The sequence below is a fragment of the Halichoeres trimaculatus genome, unplaced genomic scaffold (genome assembly GCF_033239565.1).
Source record: "Halichoeres trimaculatus isolate MK-OKI-2021-1 unplaced genomic scaffold, fHalTri1.1 fHalTri1_scaffold_1, whole genome shotgun sequence".
Classification (NCBI taxonomy): Eukaryota; Metazoa; Chordata; class Actinopteri; order Labriformes; family Labridae; genus Halichoeres; species Halichoeres trimaculatus.
In genome coordinates this window covers 36,981,788-37,001,208 of record NW_027437179.1, presented here as the reverse complement: position 1 = coordinate 37,001,208, position 19,421 = coordinate 36,981,788, and the positions used below count along the sequence as shown (strand labels likewise).

At 37.7% G+C, this 19,421-nt stretch overlaps 1 protein-coding gene across 2 annotated transcripts in view; it reads left to right on the top strand.

Moving 5' to 3' along the window:
- The window catches only part of cers5 (ceramide synthase 5), a 45,213-nt gene that overhangs the window by 14,406 nt on the left and 11,386 nt on the right, over positions 1-19,421 (top strand). For both annotated transcript variants that reach the window (XR_012599120.1, XM_074679763.1), the window contains exons 2-6: positions 8,912-9,017; positions 9,654-9,784; positions 9,877-9,934; positions 10,048-10,098; positions 14,062-14,154. Coding sequence is in view for 1 of the 2 variants with exons in the window: in XM_074679763.1 (XP_074535864.1) it covers positions 8,912-9,017; positions 9,654-9,784; positions 9,877-9,934; positions 10,048-10,098; positions 14,062-14,154 (439 nt within the window). In the remaining variant the exon portion in view is untranslated. The remainder of the gene's footprint in view (positions 1-8,911; positions 9,018-9,653; positions 9,785-9,876; positions 9,935-10,047; positions 10,099-14,061; positions 14,155-19,421) is intronic.

Sequence of the window (19,421 nt, the reverse complement as noted above, 5' to 3'; positions counted from 1 at the left end):
CACGTTTGTCCTGTAATAAAGCAAAGTTTGTTTGCTGCTCCACATTAATGAACCATTTGTTATTTTATTATTTTATCACCAACTTTACGAGGTTTGCTGAACTTCGTTACACTGATGCATTAGTGTTCAGCTGAGTGACAGCCAACGTGAATGATGCTGATAATGTTGATGATAAACTAAAAAAAAATGCCCAGATCACCTTAATCTGATACTCAATCTGCAATCAGGGTTTGGGACATCCTTAAAACGGCATAACACAGTTTGTGAAACTCTTGTACTTCAAATGTCATCAACCCCAAAGAATCAACTCTCCTCCCCTTATTTTGAATCAGAAATATTCCATCAACACATGAAACAGTTTAAGAAGCTGTTTTACACAGACTAAAGTAAGCTTGAAATCCATGACTCTTTGAATGACTCTTCACTTTGTGGTCATATCAAACCGTCTCATTGATCAAATTAGGATGATTTAATCTGTAAAAGACTTTATTTTTAGGCTTTTGGGCATGAATGCTTTGAGCTGCACTGCTACATTCTCAGAGCTGCACGATCACATGATCAAGCGACACTGTGACATTTTAACCCGTGGGTTTTTTTTTTTTTGTCCACTCGCCGACTCATTCATCACAGTTCTCTCCTCAGTGAGTTTACTCTCTAGTCTGAGACAAGAGCATAGTCTGGATTCTTCTGTAGATCTCAAGTGTACAGTGAGAGGTGTCAAGTTTAAAGGTTGAGAGTTCAGTGCAGATAAACATCTTAAACGCAGTCTTCAGGGTGACAGTTGTTGTTTTTCTTCATTTTCTTTACTTTTCCGTTCAGACAGGCCAACGTGTCTGCAAGACACACAACTGGAGAGTGAAACTTACAGAGAATCCAAAGTATGTGTGTGTTTATGCAGATTTTAAACATGGTGACAGACATGTAGGAGCATCAGGAGGTGTGTGTTAAGCTTGACGCCTGAGTGTGTATGTTTGAAGACTGATATTACAACAGGACAATTATAGTTTCCTGGTAGGCCACCAGTTTAAAGATTGGCTGCTGTTGATTATTTTTTCTCCTGTATGACTCTGTCAAATTTAGAATAACCAGGCATGTATGGAGAAAATAAGTAGACGTTATCCTTAGGGAACAGTTCATCCATCCATGAATGGTCTGTTTCTTTACCTCTGACTTGATTCCATTTTCTCAGATGATAACCTCAACATCTTCTCACCACATCTAATGGTGTGAAAGCACGGCTATTAGAGATGAAGGGGTTGTAAAAATCAGGGCTGATACAGATACCAGCGTGTCAGCTGATTACAGATGCTGAACTTATAATTTTTTTGCATCCTTCCTGTTTTTCAAATTAATTTATAGTTTTGATCAATCTGAAGTGTTACCAGTAGACTCTCCTCTTCGATGCATTCACATTAGAGATGGGAATCAGCTTAGCAGTTAGATAATGTTTCCCAAGAAAACTATGATTTAGGATTTTCAGCTTGACGTTTAACTAAACTGACCTCACAAAGAAATGTACATTACTCTCTTTCAAGAGATTCATATTCAGTACATTTGAATTGGTACAAATCACCTTATTTACCAAAATAACAAAATAGCGCAAGCTTGATGCTAACGTATATGGGAAACTGCACTGATATGCTAGCAGTTCACATACATCAGTATAACTTCAGCTTTAGAATAGAATTTCAACTTTCATCACAGAAACATATCACATCAACTCTTTGTAAAAATACTGAGAATTTCAAATGTCAAAAGCTAACAAGCAATTGAAAGGCTCATGGCTGACTTCATAACTATGGAAGGCTTCCAAACAACTTAAATGATTGCTATAACCACTTTGAGACACTACATGGCCTACTTGAATTATTAACATATTGCAACACAGTACATCAACGTCACATTGTGTGCAATTTTTACCCGTTTCTGTATAATTATGCCCAGAAATATCCAGACTCAGGGACCAATTACATTTTATCCACTTACAGTATAAACTCAGTTACATGTTGATGACACAGAGAACCTGTAAAGCTACTTTTTGTATAAAGAAAATTCACAACAGGAATTGATAAGGGAATCGATATCAGATCAATAAGCAGAATTTATAAGGGCATCGGTATTCACAAAATCTTATCAATTCCCATCCCTAATTCACATGCCTTAAATCTTCCCAGATTTCCAGAGATAGTGACTAGGGATAGGTACTGAATAAGGCACTTTTACGGATACTGTTATTTTAATTTAAAAGACTTAATAACCTTATGTTATTCATCACGGTAAGACAAACTTTATATTCTTATAAATGGGTACCGCCAGTATTATAAAATTGCAATTGTTGATATTTAATTATGCATGAATATGCATTGTCCCTGTTTTTAACAAATTAGCGTAGCTTAACTAATTGAAATGACAGCACATTGTGTCATTGTGAGGTTCCGTTCCAACGCGTTGACAGACACACAAACACGTGCGCTCATTTACACACAAAGACAAGCACATTCAGTATTGTGGACAGAGAGCAGGGAAAACCACCACAAGAAACATCTTCCAGCGCCTTCTCTGTGAAGATGTGAAGATGCAACACTCGCTCTGACGAGGCTGATGGCTGATCTGTATCTGTGACCAAAGAGTGTGCTACTTTGCTTCGTTGCTAGTGTGTCTCTCTGTTTTGGTCTATTTCACTCACCACCTTGTCTACTCCAATGTCCCGCCCACTACACTATCTGGTTGGCTAGTCACAAGACTTTGATGTACTTGTACTACTGGTGTAACTAGTAAGCTGTTGATTGCTATATGTGGTGTTATCAGTATCAGTTATCATCCTCACTGTAAAACTATATTGTTGTCAGCCCTGAACAATCAGTATTGAAAAAAATGCAGACATATTCCTTTATGTTTGACCATGAAAACAAATCAGATGTTGTCCAACAGGTTACTTCTTCTACAAAATAAAAAAAACCCTCCTCTGAACTGAATCAGCAGTTACACAGCGTGACCTGTGAGCTCTGAAATAATGAAAAACAACATGTAAACACCGGCGACAGTCTGACATCAGTGCATGGCACATTACTTGCAGATGGGCAAATGTCTGGGCATTAGGGGAAAAATTGACCCGTAATGATGTTACATCTCACATCAGTCATCCTTAGTGACCATTATACTCAGACCTCTCTGCAGTAGTTAAGATGAGTGTTTGCTAAGTGAGAATGTTTGTTTACATGAAACACATTCTAAATCTCAGGCTTTTAGGAGTATAAGCGGCAAATGGTCACTCTTTTATTATAACGTCCCCTCTTTTCCTCTTTTAGTGTCCTAAAAGCCTTACCAGGGATACGAATTGGGATGTAGCAATAGGTGTAATCCCTATATGAAGTTTGAATTGTCTAGATCAGATAATCTGTACAAAATAAAGAAAATAAAATATGATTTAAAGAAGTATTGTGGAGCCCTACTGATAACATTCCAAGTTTGATACATTTAAAATTTGATACGTATGGATCCGTAAATGACTACTGACAGCTATGGCATTACTGTAACTAGGGATGTTTGATACCTCTTCTTTTCAGACCGGTCCTCCTTTTTGAGCACTCACTGATACTGAGTACCCATACCACCAGTACTTTTGATACATCAAATTGCAATTAACAGTGACAGATCATTTCGAACACAAGTTGCGTTTCACTTACACTTTTTCACAAAAAAAAGCGATATTTCTGAAATTTTGATAAAGAACAATTATGCCGTGTCGATGTTTCCATTACGACCAGATTTGCGCACAAATTGAGTAAAGTAAAACATAATGTCCGTCCAGACGCTGCACTCATGATGATGCCGATTCTTGAACATTAGTGTTTTTACATTGCTCAAACTGTCGGACGTGATCACGCCAACTCAAAACATGCACGAAAAAAACACTATATGACAATCATCATCTCCAGCTCACATACTCTCACTCACACACACAGACCTCCACCCCTCCCTCTTGCTGCTCTCTAACCCGCTCACAGCCGTCCTGCCAGAGTCCGTTTGTGTGGCAGTGGACATGTACAAGGAGGTGAGGGAGGTGCGTTGTTGCGACAACGTGACGTTTTGAGAAAAAGGTGTTTCCATTGCACTTTTGTGAGAAACTTCAATATCAAACTTCTGTAAAACCACCTCATGAGAGCGTAAAAACTCTTTTTCGAATTTTGAGAGGTTTTTCGAAAATGTGGCGTTTCCATTACCATTTTTTTCAAGATTTTTGCATTTTTTGCAATTCTAGGTGTAATGGAAACACAGCTACAGACAGCACAGTCACTCTGCCATTAAGTCCAAAATGAAACACAAACTACTCTCTCAGTCTAAAATTTTTTTTAGACTTTAAGGGACTTTTTAAAATAAACTGACGTACAAAATAAAACAGTTTAACTGTTAACTCTCCCTGGTTCATTAATTTTGTCTGACCAGGAGCTGACACATATTTGCCCTGGTGTCAAACCGCAGCGATGTAGCCCCAACTATTGACAAGGAGGACTTACTGGATGTAAGATTTTTTTTTTTTGCCTTGAGTATAGGCTACTGGTATCGACAGCCTTCACAAGTGCTAATACCTTGAAATAAGGCTGGTACTGGCCTGGTATCTTGCGTATCTGTTATGTTAATACTACCAAGAATAACATTTTTTTTCTTTAAGATTAAAAAAAAAAATCTCCATCACCACTTAAAACTGAGGCTGTGGGATTTTTATTTTGATTTCTGAGGTCAAGGGTTAATCTCTTGTAAGATTTAGTGTTGACTGATCATGGCTAATGTTAACATGCGTTGTCTTTAATTTGTTTTTAAATATTTGGTTGAAATGATTCCCTTGAAAAAATTTCATGGTACTTCTTCTATGACAGGAGATAATAAAAAAGTTACCTTAACCGATATATTCTGACTTTATTCTTTGACTGACTGATTAAACTCCTGTTAATGATGAAGTTTGGACATCTTTCTTTCAGTCAAAAACAAACCAAACCATTAGAAGCCTCTTAGAAACAGCAGCAGGGTTGACCTTGTGAACTTGGAGCTCGTTGAGTCTAAATATTTTTTTTTATTGCAGCTTCCTCCAGCCTGACAGAGCAAGCTCTTTACACTGTCACTGTGGTTACTCGCTCAGCAGCACTGCTGTCCGTGTGTGTGTGTGTTTGTGTGTGTGTGTGTGATGTCAGTCTCAGTGCAGCAGCTCCGCATTTTTCCTGACAAAAGAAACTTATGGCTTTCCTTTATTTTAAAAAGCGACACCACAGGAATGTTTCCTTCAGCAGTTTCTGTGTACATTTCTGCAGAAACCCCCGTGACACTGTGCTGCCGTGTAAATGATTGATTGAGATTTCATTTTTTTGGCTTTAGATTATTAGAACAATTCAGAGTTATCATTCCTGATACTTTGAAATGAAAGCTATCGTAGTTTTGAGAAGTCAAACTATAACTCCAGCTGCTAAGTTTTTCCTCCTGTTTTTGAATTCCTCTCTAATGCTTTTGAGCAAATTGTTTTTCAGGGTACTACTACGCACAAAGACTCTTTGTTGCAGCGAAACAATCTGTACAAAATCTGACCCGAACACAAATGAGTGGGATCCAACCTGGCTGAACCTGATTCACAGGTTCTTTGAGGAAAATTAACCTCTCATATTTGAGCATTGAGCCTTTCTTTCAAAGAAGGATTAATGGCTGTTGGGACTTTGAAAAACCCTTAAAAATAACACTCAGGAACATGAAACCTATATTTTATAAGTCAGAGCGTGGGATCCTATGTGATAGTTAATCGTCTTTCTCAATTTAAAGAACCTGGATGACAATAAATCATTTGCCTGTCAGTGATACAGCATCATCAAAACTTTCTCTCGTGTTGACTTTGTTTCCCAGCTGATTGGGACGGTTGAGTCATAATGCAGAACAGACCTACAGTCTGAGGTCACACGAGGTCTTAATGTTCCCATAATGCAGCAGGAATCTCAGAATCACTTGGGATTTTAGGAAGCCCCCCTTGAGAAAACTTTTGTTTTATTCACTCTTCACTCACTCAGACTAATGCGACACATTAACCGCTCCCTGTGTGGATGTTTTCTCCCTGGAAACAGGAGCGCGGGGTTACCGGAAATATTAGCGCAGGGAGACAGAGATAACAGAAAGACTCTGTGTTTGTTAATTGCATTTGAAGCGTGGTATTTGCTTTTTAAACAGCTGATAAGAAACTACATTAGAGTAATGGAGTTGTAGGAGTGTTGATAGCTCTGTAGTATCAAAGCAGTTCATTGTGTCATTAGCAAGACTTTTTTTCTGTTCCAGTGAAAAAAACAAAACCGTGCATATTGATTTAAATATTTATGTGATTACTTAAAAAAAAAAAAAAAAAAGTTATAAGGGAGTCAGGAATTTGTGAGTGATCTTGAAATAGTCACACACTTTGACATATTCAAGATTCAAAATGAGGCTTTTAGTGTCAAAACTGGTTATTTCTAAATGCTGTTTCTCTGTGTTGGTGGAAAACGCTAATCCATTTACAGCACGTGGATAGAAAGTCCCTTTGATGACACTATGCAGGCTGAGAAACAACATCTGTTTCCTGTAGAAAAGGATTTCTTGGATTTTTTTGTTGTTGTAATGATGAACACTGGAGCTGGACTGTCGAAAAGAAAAAGGACGTCAGAGCAGAAGAAAGCTAAACTGGAGGGTGATAGAGCACGGCCTAAAGGCTAAAACACGGACTAAGCTGTTTTTGCTAATGTTCATTCCAACCCACAGTCAGCAGTTATTCTGCAGTGGTCTGTTCAAACTTGAGAGTCTATCAATAAAATGAAGAGTGAGGTTACGTTAGCTCTGATTGGTGAGGTTGGAGTTGGTCAATGGACACTGGTAGGACATTAGACATCTCATGCCAGAAAAATATATGTAATCAGATTACTGGTATATTTGATAAAAACAGGGATTTTTTTTAGCGGAATTACATTTTAAAATCAAACCGGATATAGGGGAGACAGGTTATGGTTGTAACATTTTTTGCTTCAGCACCTTAAGCTCACTGAATTTTTGAGTCAGAGTTCTCAAACTTTGATGCAAAGTTCCCACATCTGTTCACCAATTCAAACCTCAGCAAGAATATCACAGACCTCACCAGGTGATGTCAAATACACGGTGGTCCTTTGTTACAACCATCCCCACCACTGGGGTAGGTTATAACACCTGCTGGGGTTAACCTGCAGGGCTGTAACAGTTAGACAAGAAAAGGAAAAAAACAGAGATTACGCCCCGCAAGAAGAGGTTTATTGAAACAGAACTATCCAGAACAATGTCTCTCTCTGTGACTGACCATAACTCACTTCCTGTTTGACTCAAAAATTCATCCTTAGAAGTATGTATGCTCTGACTGATGTACCGTTCTTTATGACTTCAACAGATGCTTTTTAAAAACATTTGCAGGCACACTTCTGTCGGTCTTTCTCTTTCACTGCCTAGGCGTTCTGTAACATTATTTAAATCAAGAAAATGTTCTCAGTTGTTTATTTATTTATTTATTTATTTATTTTTTTTTATTTTTTTTTTTTTATTCAATTTATTTCGAACATGAGGTCAAAGTGAAATTTCTGTCAAAGACAGAAACAAATACAAACAAACAGACATTTTCTAATCACATATTCGAAAAGGAGTGGGATGAAGTATAAACTTATTAATTCCCACCCCTTTACCAAACAATTATTTATAAACAGATGCAGATGTTATGCACTCAAACAAAGTCAACTATGTCCACGCACCCTTGTTTAATGCTTGGACATTGCAACAGAAAACTTTTATCCAATTAATTAATTTAATCAAATTAAGTAATTAAGTTTATAAGGGGATGGTTGTGATGGATGTGTGTTATTGCCCCACCCAGCCAGTGTTAAGCAAGCTTTATTAGCATAGTGGATTAAAGGTCCCATATTCTGCTCCTTTTCTGCAGTTAAATATGGATCATTGATGTCTTCATGAAATGGTAGTAACATGTTTTGGTCCAACAAGCCAATAAATCAAGCACAGCAGCATTGTTTCCAGGCTCTCATAGCCCCTCTGTTCAGAATGCTCTGACTTTAAAATTCAGTATATGGACACCTGATTCATTAAAAGTGTAAAAGGAGATTTTATAGTCGGATGTTTCTCTAAAAAATACACCGAGCAGATGACACATCTTTTATACTCTCACGCCTTAATGTGCATGTTTGGTATTGAAGTAATCCAAAAGTAACTGAAAGTAATCTGGTACATTACTTAAATATTGTGATACTTAGAGTAAGTTACTGATTACATTTTATAATTTTATAAAGTAACTCTCCCAACCCTGCGTTTCAAACAATAACTACAAGTACATGCATGACATCATCACGTTGCATCCTGGGAAAAGTTTTTGAGAAAAAGGAACATAGTGTAAAAAAGATCTGCACTCCAAACAGCTCTATCTTTAAAAAAGCACTGGCAACTAGCATGCATATGTGTGAGCATGAGCATCCAAACACAAAGTAACAATCATCTATTGAAATAACAGTCCAAAGCTGCACAGGTTAGTATTAATGCCACAGCACAGAAGCTCCACGCTGCAGCTCTTTTTGTTTGTTTACTCCCCTCCTTTCTCAGAGTTCCCATCTGGATCTCATATCTCAGCCTCATTTTATTTATACTGAAAATCTCACTAATTCAAACCGTCCCTAAAAACTTATTTTCTTGAATTTTAACTATCTGACACACTTTCCACTGTGTCAAAGGTGCAAAGAAACGATTCTCTGCTATCTGATTGTAGATTAAATACCATGTAAATCCTTGGCCAGACCAGCTCTGTGGGGTTTTTTTCAGAGTTCTTATGTAAGTTCTAAAAACATCATGTGAGTTTTCATTTTTCCTTTTTTTTCTTTTGACACAGATTTATTGCAAGTACCTGTGCCCGGAGTCTCCACATTCATCCTGGAACTGGACGACGAGCTCAGCCTAACGCAGTCCTGGAGAAAGTGTTTACATCCATCACACAGGTTTGCTTTCATTCTTACGTGCTCCTTCTTATAGCCACATTATTCACAGTGAGCATGAACTCAGAGCTGCACAATGGTGAAAAGTTTGAGTTCCTTTAAGGTTTAAACTCTCGCCAGATTAGATTGGATTAAAACACTTCTTTACTGACATGATCAGTACGGCTTCATTTTCAGGGAGCTTTGTTGTTGAGCCATGGGTATAATGAGCAGCACAAAGGGCTTTAACAACTCAAGTCAGGGTTAAAGGGTAATTTCTTAAAACTAAATCAGTTTTCTGCATAAAAGAAGAAGAAACTGATTTGTTTGTTGGAAGGAACTCAGCCAATATGTGATGAAACTGTTACGTAAGAGCACATTTCTTCCCTGATTGTAACTTTCATGCAGAAATGTCTTACTGCAGTTTTGGCAACTTTAAGTTTTCACTGAAACTTTAAATGCAGACTTCACCCTGGTCGGTTTACTGCTGACTTCACATGCTCTGTAGATTTTCAGAGATTAAAGCCCAAATAGTGTCTCATCAGCAGAACCGCAGTATGCTGATGCATGATCCATGTAGTAAAAAACTTTTCTTTCATCTGAGGGAAGCTCTTTGATCCGGCCTGAGTCGTTTCCTGTTTCCTTTCTCTCCCCGCACAGAATCCAGACTCCCGCCACCTGAATGGCCTCTCAAAGCAGCTGGACTGGGAGGTCCGAAAGGTCCAGCGTTGGTTCAGACACCGCAGGAACCAGGACAAACCCAGCACACACACTAAGTTCTGTGAGAGCATGTAGGTTAATGCACACGCTTTAGATTGTGTAAGGTTGTTTTTTGTGTCTCTGTCATCAACTTTGTCTTATATTCTTCATATCTCACTTTCAGGTGGAGGTTTACATTTTATTTGTGCATATTTACGTATGGGTTCCAATTTCTGTGGCAGGTGGGCACACATTTACTGATAGCATTGACTGATACTGTTTGATTGTTTGAGAGTTTTTCTGTAAACAAAAACATGATCACTACTTTGTTAAACTAATGTGTGTTTGTGTTTAGTGCCCCTGGATGTGGGATACTCGGCATTGCTGGTACAATTACCCCTATCAGGTATGAAGCAGTTTAACCTCTGTGTACATGTAGCCTCAGGTTTCAGGACGTTAACATGCATCACAGTGCTGCTGGATTTAATTGGAGGACTTTGACCCTCTTATAAACCATGAGAGGCAGAAAAGTAGCTCGTGTTGACTTTTCCTGTCCTCTTACCTTCAGTGAACATTAGAGACATTGTTAGCACATGTTTACTTTCACCTCACTCCCTTTTTACTGTTCTTATAAAGATAAAGAATGTTGCAAAAACAGTTAGACAGGTAAAATGAGGAAGGTGTACTTTGTTTAGCTTTTAACAAGGGGCTTCTCTGATCCTTGAGTCTGACTGGTTGAACAGATACTAACATTAATCTCACTCTTATACTAATGCCTTTTCAGGAAATTCATAGTAAAATGAGATTATTTCTGATTGACATAGTGTTTTGCCCTCATGGCTGATATTGGAGCAAATTTGCAAAAAGATATTCCTTTTCAGCCAGGGCTCTGCAAGCTAACATAGCTAAATGACCTTACACAGGGCCCTGTTCTACGAAGCAGGATTACTGCCTAGCGAGGTAGCTTTGAGGATAGGTTTCGGATTCCCTGTTCTACGACACGGGATCACTCCTCAGCGAGGCGAGTCTCCATGGCAACGTACACTGGACGGCTAACCTGCTCCGGGGCAGGTTAGGTTCCAGATTGAACTCGCGGACTATAAAAACCCCGCCCACTGACCAATGAGCCCTCACGAAAAAATGGCTCGTCCGTTCTTAGAGGATCCCGTGGACATCGGAGCCCAACCCACTCTCTTTTTCTGATGACCACCTTTATGAAAGTTACCGGTTTTCTAGGGAGGGGTTGGTAGTACATGACACTTTCTACAGGTAGTTAAAGGGAATGAACTCTCATTGCCGTAATAAGATCTTCAGTGCCAACACTTCTGTTCCATGACAATATTTTATTGCCCGTATTAAAATTGTAACAGGAATTCATGTAGGACTCATGTGGGCTACATATCACACAAAAAATGTAAACACGATAGGAATGAACAAATGAATAAATTCACGTAAGAACTAAATCAAATATGTTGCATGTTACAGTAAAAGTGCATGGGGAACAGTGCTATTTCAGGATGATAATGGCACAAAATATTTTATTTGCACTACACCACTACACTTACGCATTTAGACTGTCAGCAATTTTCTGCCAGCACTCCTTCCGTGCTTTAGCAGCGGCGACAGTGCTGCTTTTAACGTTAAAAACATGTTTCACCTCGTCATACTTCCTCATGATCACCATCTGCTCCTCCTGTATGAAGTACGCGGTCCTTCTCTCTCCGCCTGCTCTGACGCTCCAGACTGCTCCATGTTCGCGATTGGTCAGATGCAGCGGGCTCCGCCTTATATGTGTGCACGCGCTCATTTCCTAGCTGGATCCACTTGTGAGGTTGATAACCAGCGTCGTAAAACCGTGTAGCGAGACCGCCAGCTACCGCGCTCAGTTCAGCGAGGTAGCTCCAAGGCTATCTCGCTAGACTAAACTTGCTTCGTAGAACAGGGCCCAGGACTTAGTATTTAAACTGTTGTGGAAAGAAAAGTTAAATCATGTGCATTTTTTTTGCAAAGGTGACGTTTTTCAGAGCATACCAAGGCACACATACTGACATTGGGGCTGACGTTAGACTGGTTTGTCTGTACACTTTTTGAATGCTAACTAATAGTTCTTAAGTTCTGTCATCATAGTGCTGCAGTTAATTATTTGTAGCTACAAATAAAAAAAGAAATCTCATCAATTTGGATGTTGCAAAAAAAAAAAAAAGTTGTTTTGGACAAAACAAAGTAGTGTAACAGATGCAAATATGGCCAAGCAGTTTAGGTTGCGCCCTATAAGGTTGGCTCTCAAAGGGATGGCCATAGTTTAAATCCAACCTGCAGCATCTTTCCTTCACATCAAGAAAAAAAGTAGTGCTAAAGAAGAAAAATAGTGTTAAAGAAGATCTGCATTCATTTTTACATCAAATGCTTTGGCAAGAGTTGCGTTATGATAAACAGGTCACCAAAGTCAACACAACATAAAAACTCATCACAGCGCCTTTAAGACCAGTTATTAGGATAGGGCAGTGGGAGGTTGTAGATGGGGTGAGTATTGGAAAGAACCTCATGATATGACACGCATCACGATACGCACCACTATACGCACCACTTTACGATAATATCACAATATATCACAATATTGTGATATATTGCGATATTCTACCCCAGGGGTGGCCAACCTGTGGCTCGCGAGCCGCATGTGGCTCTTTGATCCACACATAAAACTGATATATTGTTGCAAAAGTTGGGACCAGTATTGATCTATACTTGGGTGATGTGATTGATACTTAAGTTTCAGTTTCTTTTCTCTACATATGCTCCTCTCAATCGTTCATGTACTCGTAGATGGATGGATAGATAGATAGATAGATAGATGGATGGATAGATAGATAGATAGATAGATAGATAGATAGATAGATAGATAGATAGATAGATAGATAGATAGATAGATGGATACATACATACATACATACATACATACATACATACATACATACATACATACATACATACATACATACATAGATGGAACTTTGTCTCTTCTCCAAGTACAAATTTAAATGCACTTACAAACACAATAGATCTCGCTTTGAAATTGCAAAATAATTATATTTTAATTTTATGTCATTTCGTTCATGTGTGAGAGGAAGTGCATTTGCAAGACCACGTTTTTTGCGGCTCTTGGTCCCTGACTCGTTGGCCACCCTTGTTCTACCCAGTCAACTGTTTGACTGAAAACAACTTTTTCTTTTTTATTGTGGTTAAAAAAAACCAAAACAGATGCTGTGTTTCATACAAACACTTCACTTGAAAACATAAAGTGTGTCAGGTTTGTCACTTAAACTACTGTGACATTAAACTAATGTAGGAAAGAAATTATTTAGGAAAAACGTGGTCGGTCGATGACACTAATAAATGTCACTTGTTGTAACCAATGTTACTGATAAAAAATCAAATATTGCACAAAACATGACTATGATTATTATTTTATCAGTATACTACACTGTCAAAATTAAACTTCAAATGATTTTAACTAACTGACCCAAGAAAAGAGAGAAAACATTGAGGTTTACATCAAAACACACATCATCAAGTTTAGAAAAAAATATTTTGAATAAACTTTGAGATTATATTTATTCTACAGTTTATGGGTAACATACAGCGGAATAGCTCTTCAGTGATATCTACCCCAGTGGAGGTGGAAGACGTTGATAAGAGTTGATAGATCAATATTTTATCACAGGTCAAAGTATCGCAATATGATGCTGTATCTATATTTTTTCACACCTCTCGTAGACCACCAGAAACATTTATTAGTGTCAACATGCATGCCTCCTTTCTGTTTTAATATTTCTGGTAGTACTACACTTTTACAGAATATGTTGTGGGATTTTAATTCCTGTTTTGTATCACTGAGTTAATCACAGTGTACAGATCTGCTGGATCTTTTGAACAGTCAAATCTGTCTCAATGTTATTACTTTCAAACAAAAACACATCACAATTTCATTTAGTGGTGTAAGGAAAACATATAAGAGTGACAGACGGCTTGCTTAACCTGAGTTACAGTTTTTAATTTTGGCTTTGAGATATATCCCTTTTTGCTTTATACATGAGCTAAAAGTTTATGACAAAGGTTATGTTAGAAAAAAAGACAGAGTGCTGTTTTTGACTTGCTGTTGAGGATGTTAAACTTACTTTCTGTAGCTTCAGTCTCATTTAAAGGTGTTACAAGAATCACTAGAAAGCAAAACATGTCACACCTTACTGACTTGACTGGGAATTACTTTATTCCCAGTGGTGGTTGTGTGTATCTTTGTTTCTTTATGTAATCATTGAATTTAAAAACATCAGATGCCGCCCTGAACCGATCTGTTCATCTTTCTCTTCAGGTCATGACCCCGGGGCTTTACCACTACTACGTGACAGAGCTGGCTTTCTACTGGTCGCTCATGTTCTCCCAGTTCACAGACATTAAAAGGAAGGTAAGGGGAACCACAGTGACTGATTCTGTTGGTGAACACCACAGCTGCCACTCCCAGAGAAACGTTTGATAATACATCCATTGTTCCTCATTCAACGATGGCATAGAGTTGGAGTTGTGTGTGTGTGTGTGTGTGTGTGTGTTGTGTGTATTGCAGACGCATCGCATTTTCAGCTGCATGCTTTGTCACCAGCCCTTACGTTTGTAATCGTTTTGGAGAGTCACATGGTCATGTGTTATTTGGGGAAAGGCGGGAGCAGGGCTTGGTGCTGCGCAGTCTGTGAATGCTTTGGATTTTCAGCACGAGGGCTCCCGGTGTCATGTGAGTGCAGGACGGAGCGGGCCTAACTCAATTACAGAAATTCCTGTGAACAGCAGCCGCCTGTTGGAGCTGGAGTTAGTTACAGCCACAGACACTCAGGCTTTAATGTTTAATTCAGCTAATAATTGGACTGTGACACCGGGAGAGGAGGCCAGAGCTACACCTAGACCGTGGAGCTGAACTCTGTGTGATCAGCTGATGGTTTCACTACATGCGGCTTCATCGAGTGCATTCGTTTGTTCACTGAGGAATAAATTAAGTTATGAGATTTGGGGAGATTCTCCTTTGATTAATTCATTTTTAAATTTTCATGCTGGAAATTGAGTATTTATGTAATCTAAGTACAACATTCTGAAAGTAAAACAATGTTTACCTCAGAGTTTGCAGCCTGCTTGCTAAATCCTGCAAGCTGTGACTGAGATTGTTTTGGCTGAGTATAACAGAGTCTGGCACAAACTTGTTTCTCCATTACAACAGTGTTATGTAATGTGATTGTTAACTGGTTAACTCTGTTGAGTATTCAGCGGTTTATCATTTTTAAGTTTCATTTTATCTCAATTTAGTATTTATACCCTTCTGTAGGGATGGGTATCTTTCACATTTGAAATGAAACGGTACTTTTGTGTGTTTATGTGGCAAAAATATCAATTTGTTGAATAATAAATTCCCAAAGTTTTTCAACTTAACATACTAACATATAACCCTGCACTGCTGTGTTCATGTCCAGCATGGAAAATCACCTAGTCTTCCACTTTCTCACAGTCACAAGGAAGTGTTTAGGTACCTAAATATGGTACTTTTTGATTTTACGTAAATTGGTACGTGGTACTACAGACGGTTGGTACTAGTAGCTAATTTGGTACCCATCCCTAATTTGGTACCCATCCCTAACCTCCTGAAATCCAGCAATGCGATTTTGTTCTCTATAGAGGACATCACTTTAAGATCTTTATTTAAAAAACAAAATAATAATAATGATAATAATAAAAGTATCAATTAATTTATTATTATTATTATTATTATTATTATTATTATTATTATTATTATTATTATTATTATTGTTATTGTTATTATTATTATTATTATTATTATTACTTTTTATTTTTTTATTATTGGTAATTATATTTAAATTAATATTATTACTTATAATAATAATAATAATAATAATAATAATAATAATAATAATAATAATAATAATAATAATTTATTTGTGGGTGCCTTTCATGATTCTCAAGTTCTCCTTACATAACAAAATATAAAAACAACAATAAATTACATTAAAACAACCAGTTGGAGTTTATTGAGAAGCTTGAGTGGTAGACCACAAAGAAGAGACTTGCAGAAGTCTTAACCGGAGGAGGGATGTTATTGATTTGAGTTTCAAAGGACTGAGTCCTGTCAAAGATGATACCTGGGCTCTTTATTGTTAAGGGGGAAAGAGACTTTTAAGTTGTCAATGGTTAATAACAAGTTGGGGGACTTTGTCAGAATTTGTTTGGAGCCAACAAGGAGGACTTAGGTTTTGGCGCTGTTGAGTTTTAGAAAGTTGTGAGTGAACCAGGATTTAACTCCAGTGATGCAGTTAGAGAAGGATAAGATGGCAGGCTGGGTATCATCGGCATAGCTGTAAAAGTGAGTTCCAAATTTCTGAAAGATGAGACCAATTGGTAGGAGGTAAATAATAAAGAGAAGGGGGCCCAGGAAAGAGCCCTGGGGAACGCCAGTGGTGAGTGGGGTGAGCCGGGATCTGAAATTTTTGATTTATTTAAGTGCAACCAGAGAGGAAAATAGTCTGCAAATAAAAAGCCTGGGCATCCTGGGCTTTCCAGTGAAATCTGATTTGTTGACGTTTATCCGATAAAAAAAAAGGTTCAGACAAAAAATATCTCAGCATACTACTTTAAACTAAGACTAATATGTGATGCGCTTTTTCTTCTTCTGGGTCCCAGATAAAAATTGATTTTTAATCATGTTTTATGTTAACACTTCAGTACTCTTGTTTACGAGTCTGAGAGGAAATGTACTAACCAAATGTCCTCCTGGGGTAAACAAAGTTTTTTTAATTCTTTCTAATTCTGTGATTCAAAACATGCAAGAAAGCCTTCAGGCTTTACATCTTCTGTCCTTGTTTTGCATGCATCTTTGCAGCGTACTATTCTGTCTTTTATTTTGCATATTAAATCTTCAAGGTCAGGGCTCACTCTCGGCGCATGCAAATGTGCCAACAAAGCAAAATCCAAAAAGGCTTAGTCCACCATGATGAGAGAAATCTTAGCACTTCTGTCAGATAAACCCTCGAGCTGCAAAGCTCAACGAAAAATCTTTCTGATTTCAGTTGTTACGTCCTTGGAGGCTTCATACCTTGAAAGTAATCGTATGATTGAAATAATAACAGGTCTGAATGATAACCATGTTCCTTTCCATTGTTATTTACAAAAAGTAATTAATGTTGAATGAAAGAGGTTGAGGGGAATAAAACTTTGAGGTCATTTGTATCAACTTAAAAGAACGCAAATGACCTAAAACAGTTTCTCAAAGTGGAGTCCCAGGACCCCCAGGGGTCAGTGAACCATAGCTAGGGGATCTTTGGAATAATTAAAAAACAATTGTAAAAGTGTGCTGTATCATTGGAAAAGCATATTAACAAACTGGGTTCTCCTGCACCAGTAAAGTCAGCCATTTTTTTTCCATGTACTCCTGCCTAATTTAGTTTGGTGCCATGAGATCAGTTCTCTGATCAAGACATGTCTATCACTTCATAATGAACAACATCAGGAAAAAATCCCTCAAAACAAAAAAGAAAACACCTTGGTGCAACAGCATGCACACACTTTTTAGAGGGCAGGGATAAAAAAACAAACCAAAAAAATTTTTAAAAAGACACATTAAGTGTGCGTTTTTGTTAGGGATAGACCGATTATCAGCCGGGCCGAATATCGGGCTGATATTTCACATTTTGAGTCAAATCGGCATTGGCTTTTTTTTTAAAACCGACGGCCAATAAGAAATAAATTTAAAACTGTGCTGTGCTGCAAATACCCTTGCAGCTCTGCAAAGGTATTTGAATGAAGCTAAGTGTTGGAGTTTGTATTGTTCAAAATTTTGACACCAATATTTGCACTTTGACTGCAAATAAATATCAGCTTCAAATATACGTCATCGGTCTCCTTGGCAACAAATAATCGGTATCGGTATTGGCCAAGAAAAATCCATATCGGTCTATCTCTAGTTTTTGCCACCCAAGAAGGCGGTTCAGTGTGTTATACCGTCTAGGAGGGCTAGTGACTATCCCCCACTGCCTCAGAGGTAACATTTTCTCAAAATTTACAAAATTAATTACTTGGGAAGTATAAATGTAGCCTGATTCTATAATTGCAAAGTGCTACATATTACATTGTGACAAAATATTAATATTGAGCTAATCATTAAGAAAACAAGGGAGCCATCGAGAAAATGTCCAACCTGAAAGGGGTCCCTGGTCTAGAAAAGTTTGAGAACACCTGTTTTAGAGGACATCCTGGGGTTTCCACTGATATATGATTAGTTGGAGTTTATCCAATAAAACAAAAAAAGGTCTTTTTTCATATGAAATGCAGGGTGCGCCTGGTGACAGAGGATTGACATTCTCACAAGTTGACCTTCAATAACCCACCTATACACACACACACACAGAAATACACAGATATACACACACATACATAGATACAAAGCTCAATTGAAGTTAAGTTTTAAGTTTTCAATGTTGTTTCCAGATTTAATGACGTGTACACCTGTAAAGGGGAGGGAAAACAAGCTACAACTGTAAACAAGCTAACTTTTGGATTGTAAATGATTAATGTTCTGTTTTAATCACAAAAAACTTCTGGTTCCCCTTTTAAACTGTACAAAAGATGACAGAATAAAAAACATGTCTCAATATAAGGAAGTCAAGCTTTCCCTGGCAAAGGACATTCAATTTAAAAAACAAAGTTTATGAAAAAAGATATTGCAATACTACTACAGTATTCTTGTTAAAATGTCTGAGAGGAAATGTACTAACCAAATGTCCTCCTGGGGTAAACAAAGTTTTTCTAATTCTTTCTAATTCTGTGATTCAAAACATGGAAGAAAACCTGCAGGCTTTACATCTTCTGCCCTTGTTTTGCATGCGTCTTGCTGCGTACTATTCCGCCTTTTATTTTGCATATTAAATCTTCAAGGTCAGGGCTCACTCTTGGCGCATGCAAATGTGCCAACAAAGCAAAATCCAAACCAGGTTTCTAAAAAGTCTCTAAAGAGCTCAATGAAAAATCTTTTTGATTTCAGTTGTTGTGTCCTTGGAGGCTTCATACCTTGAAAATAATAGTATAATTAAAATAAAGAAAGGTCTGAATAATAACTTCATGTTCCTTCTCATTGTTATCTAAAAAAAATACCAGTGTTGCATGAAAGAGGTTTAGGGAAATAAAAACTTTCAGGTCATTTGCATTATTTTTATTTTAAAACAATGCAAATGACCTAACATGCAGCAAGTTTGACTGGATCTTTCTAAAGCACTTCAGTGATGATGTTTCTCTTTTCTTGAGTAATAGTTGCATAAAAGTCTTGTGCAAAAAGTTTTTGTTCATAAATGGTTAACTCTAACAAGTAAAAGGCTGAAAAATGGTATGGTAGAGTTATTTAGAATAATTTTTGTTTCCTTTGGGTGTGTTTGTTTCAGACCTCCGTCAGTCTGTCTTTGTATCTACTCTTCACTCAGCTGCTGTCAGTCCAGATGACTCGGCTGTCAGTTGCACACATCTCTTACCTTTATCTTTACCTTTAGCACCGTCTTTACCCTTTCTGTGATTGTCTCTCGCTGCTCTTCACCATCAACACCTCACATTAATTTGCTCTCTGACTGAGATTCAAAGTTACGAGTCTGATTAAAGTTTAATCAAATGTATTTGATATTCTGTGCTGAAGTT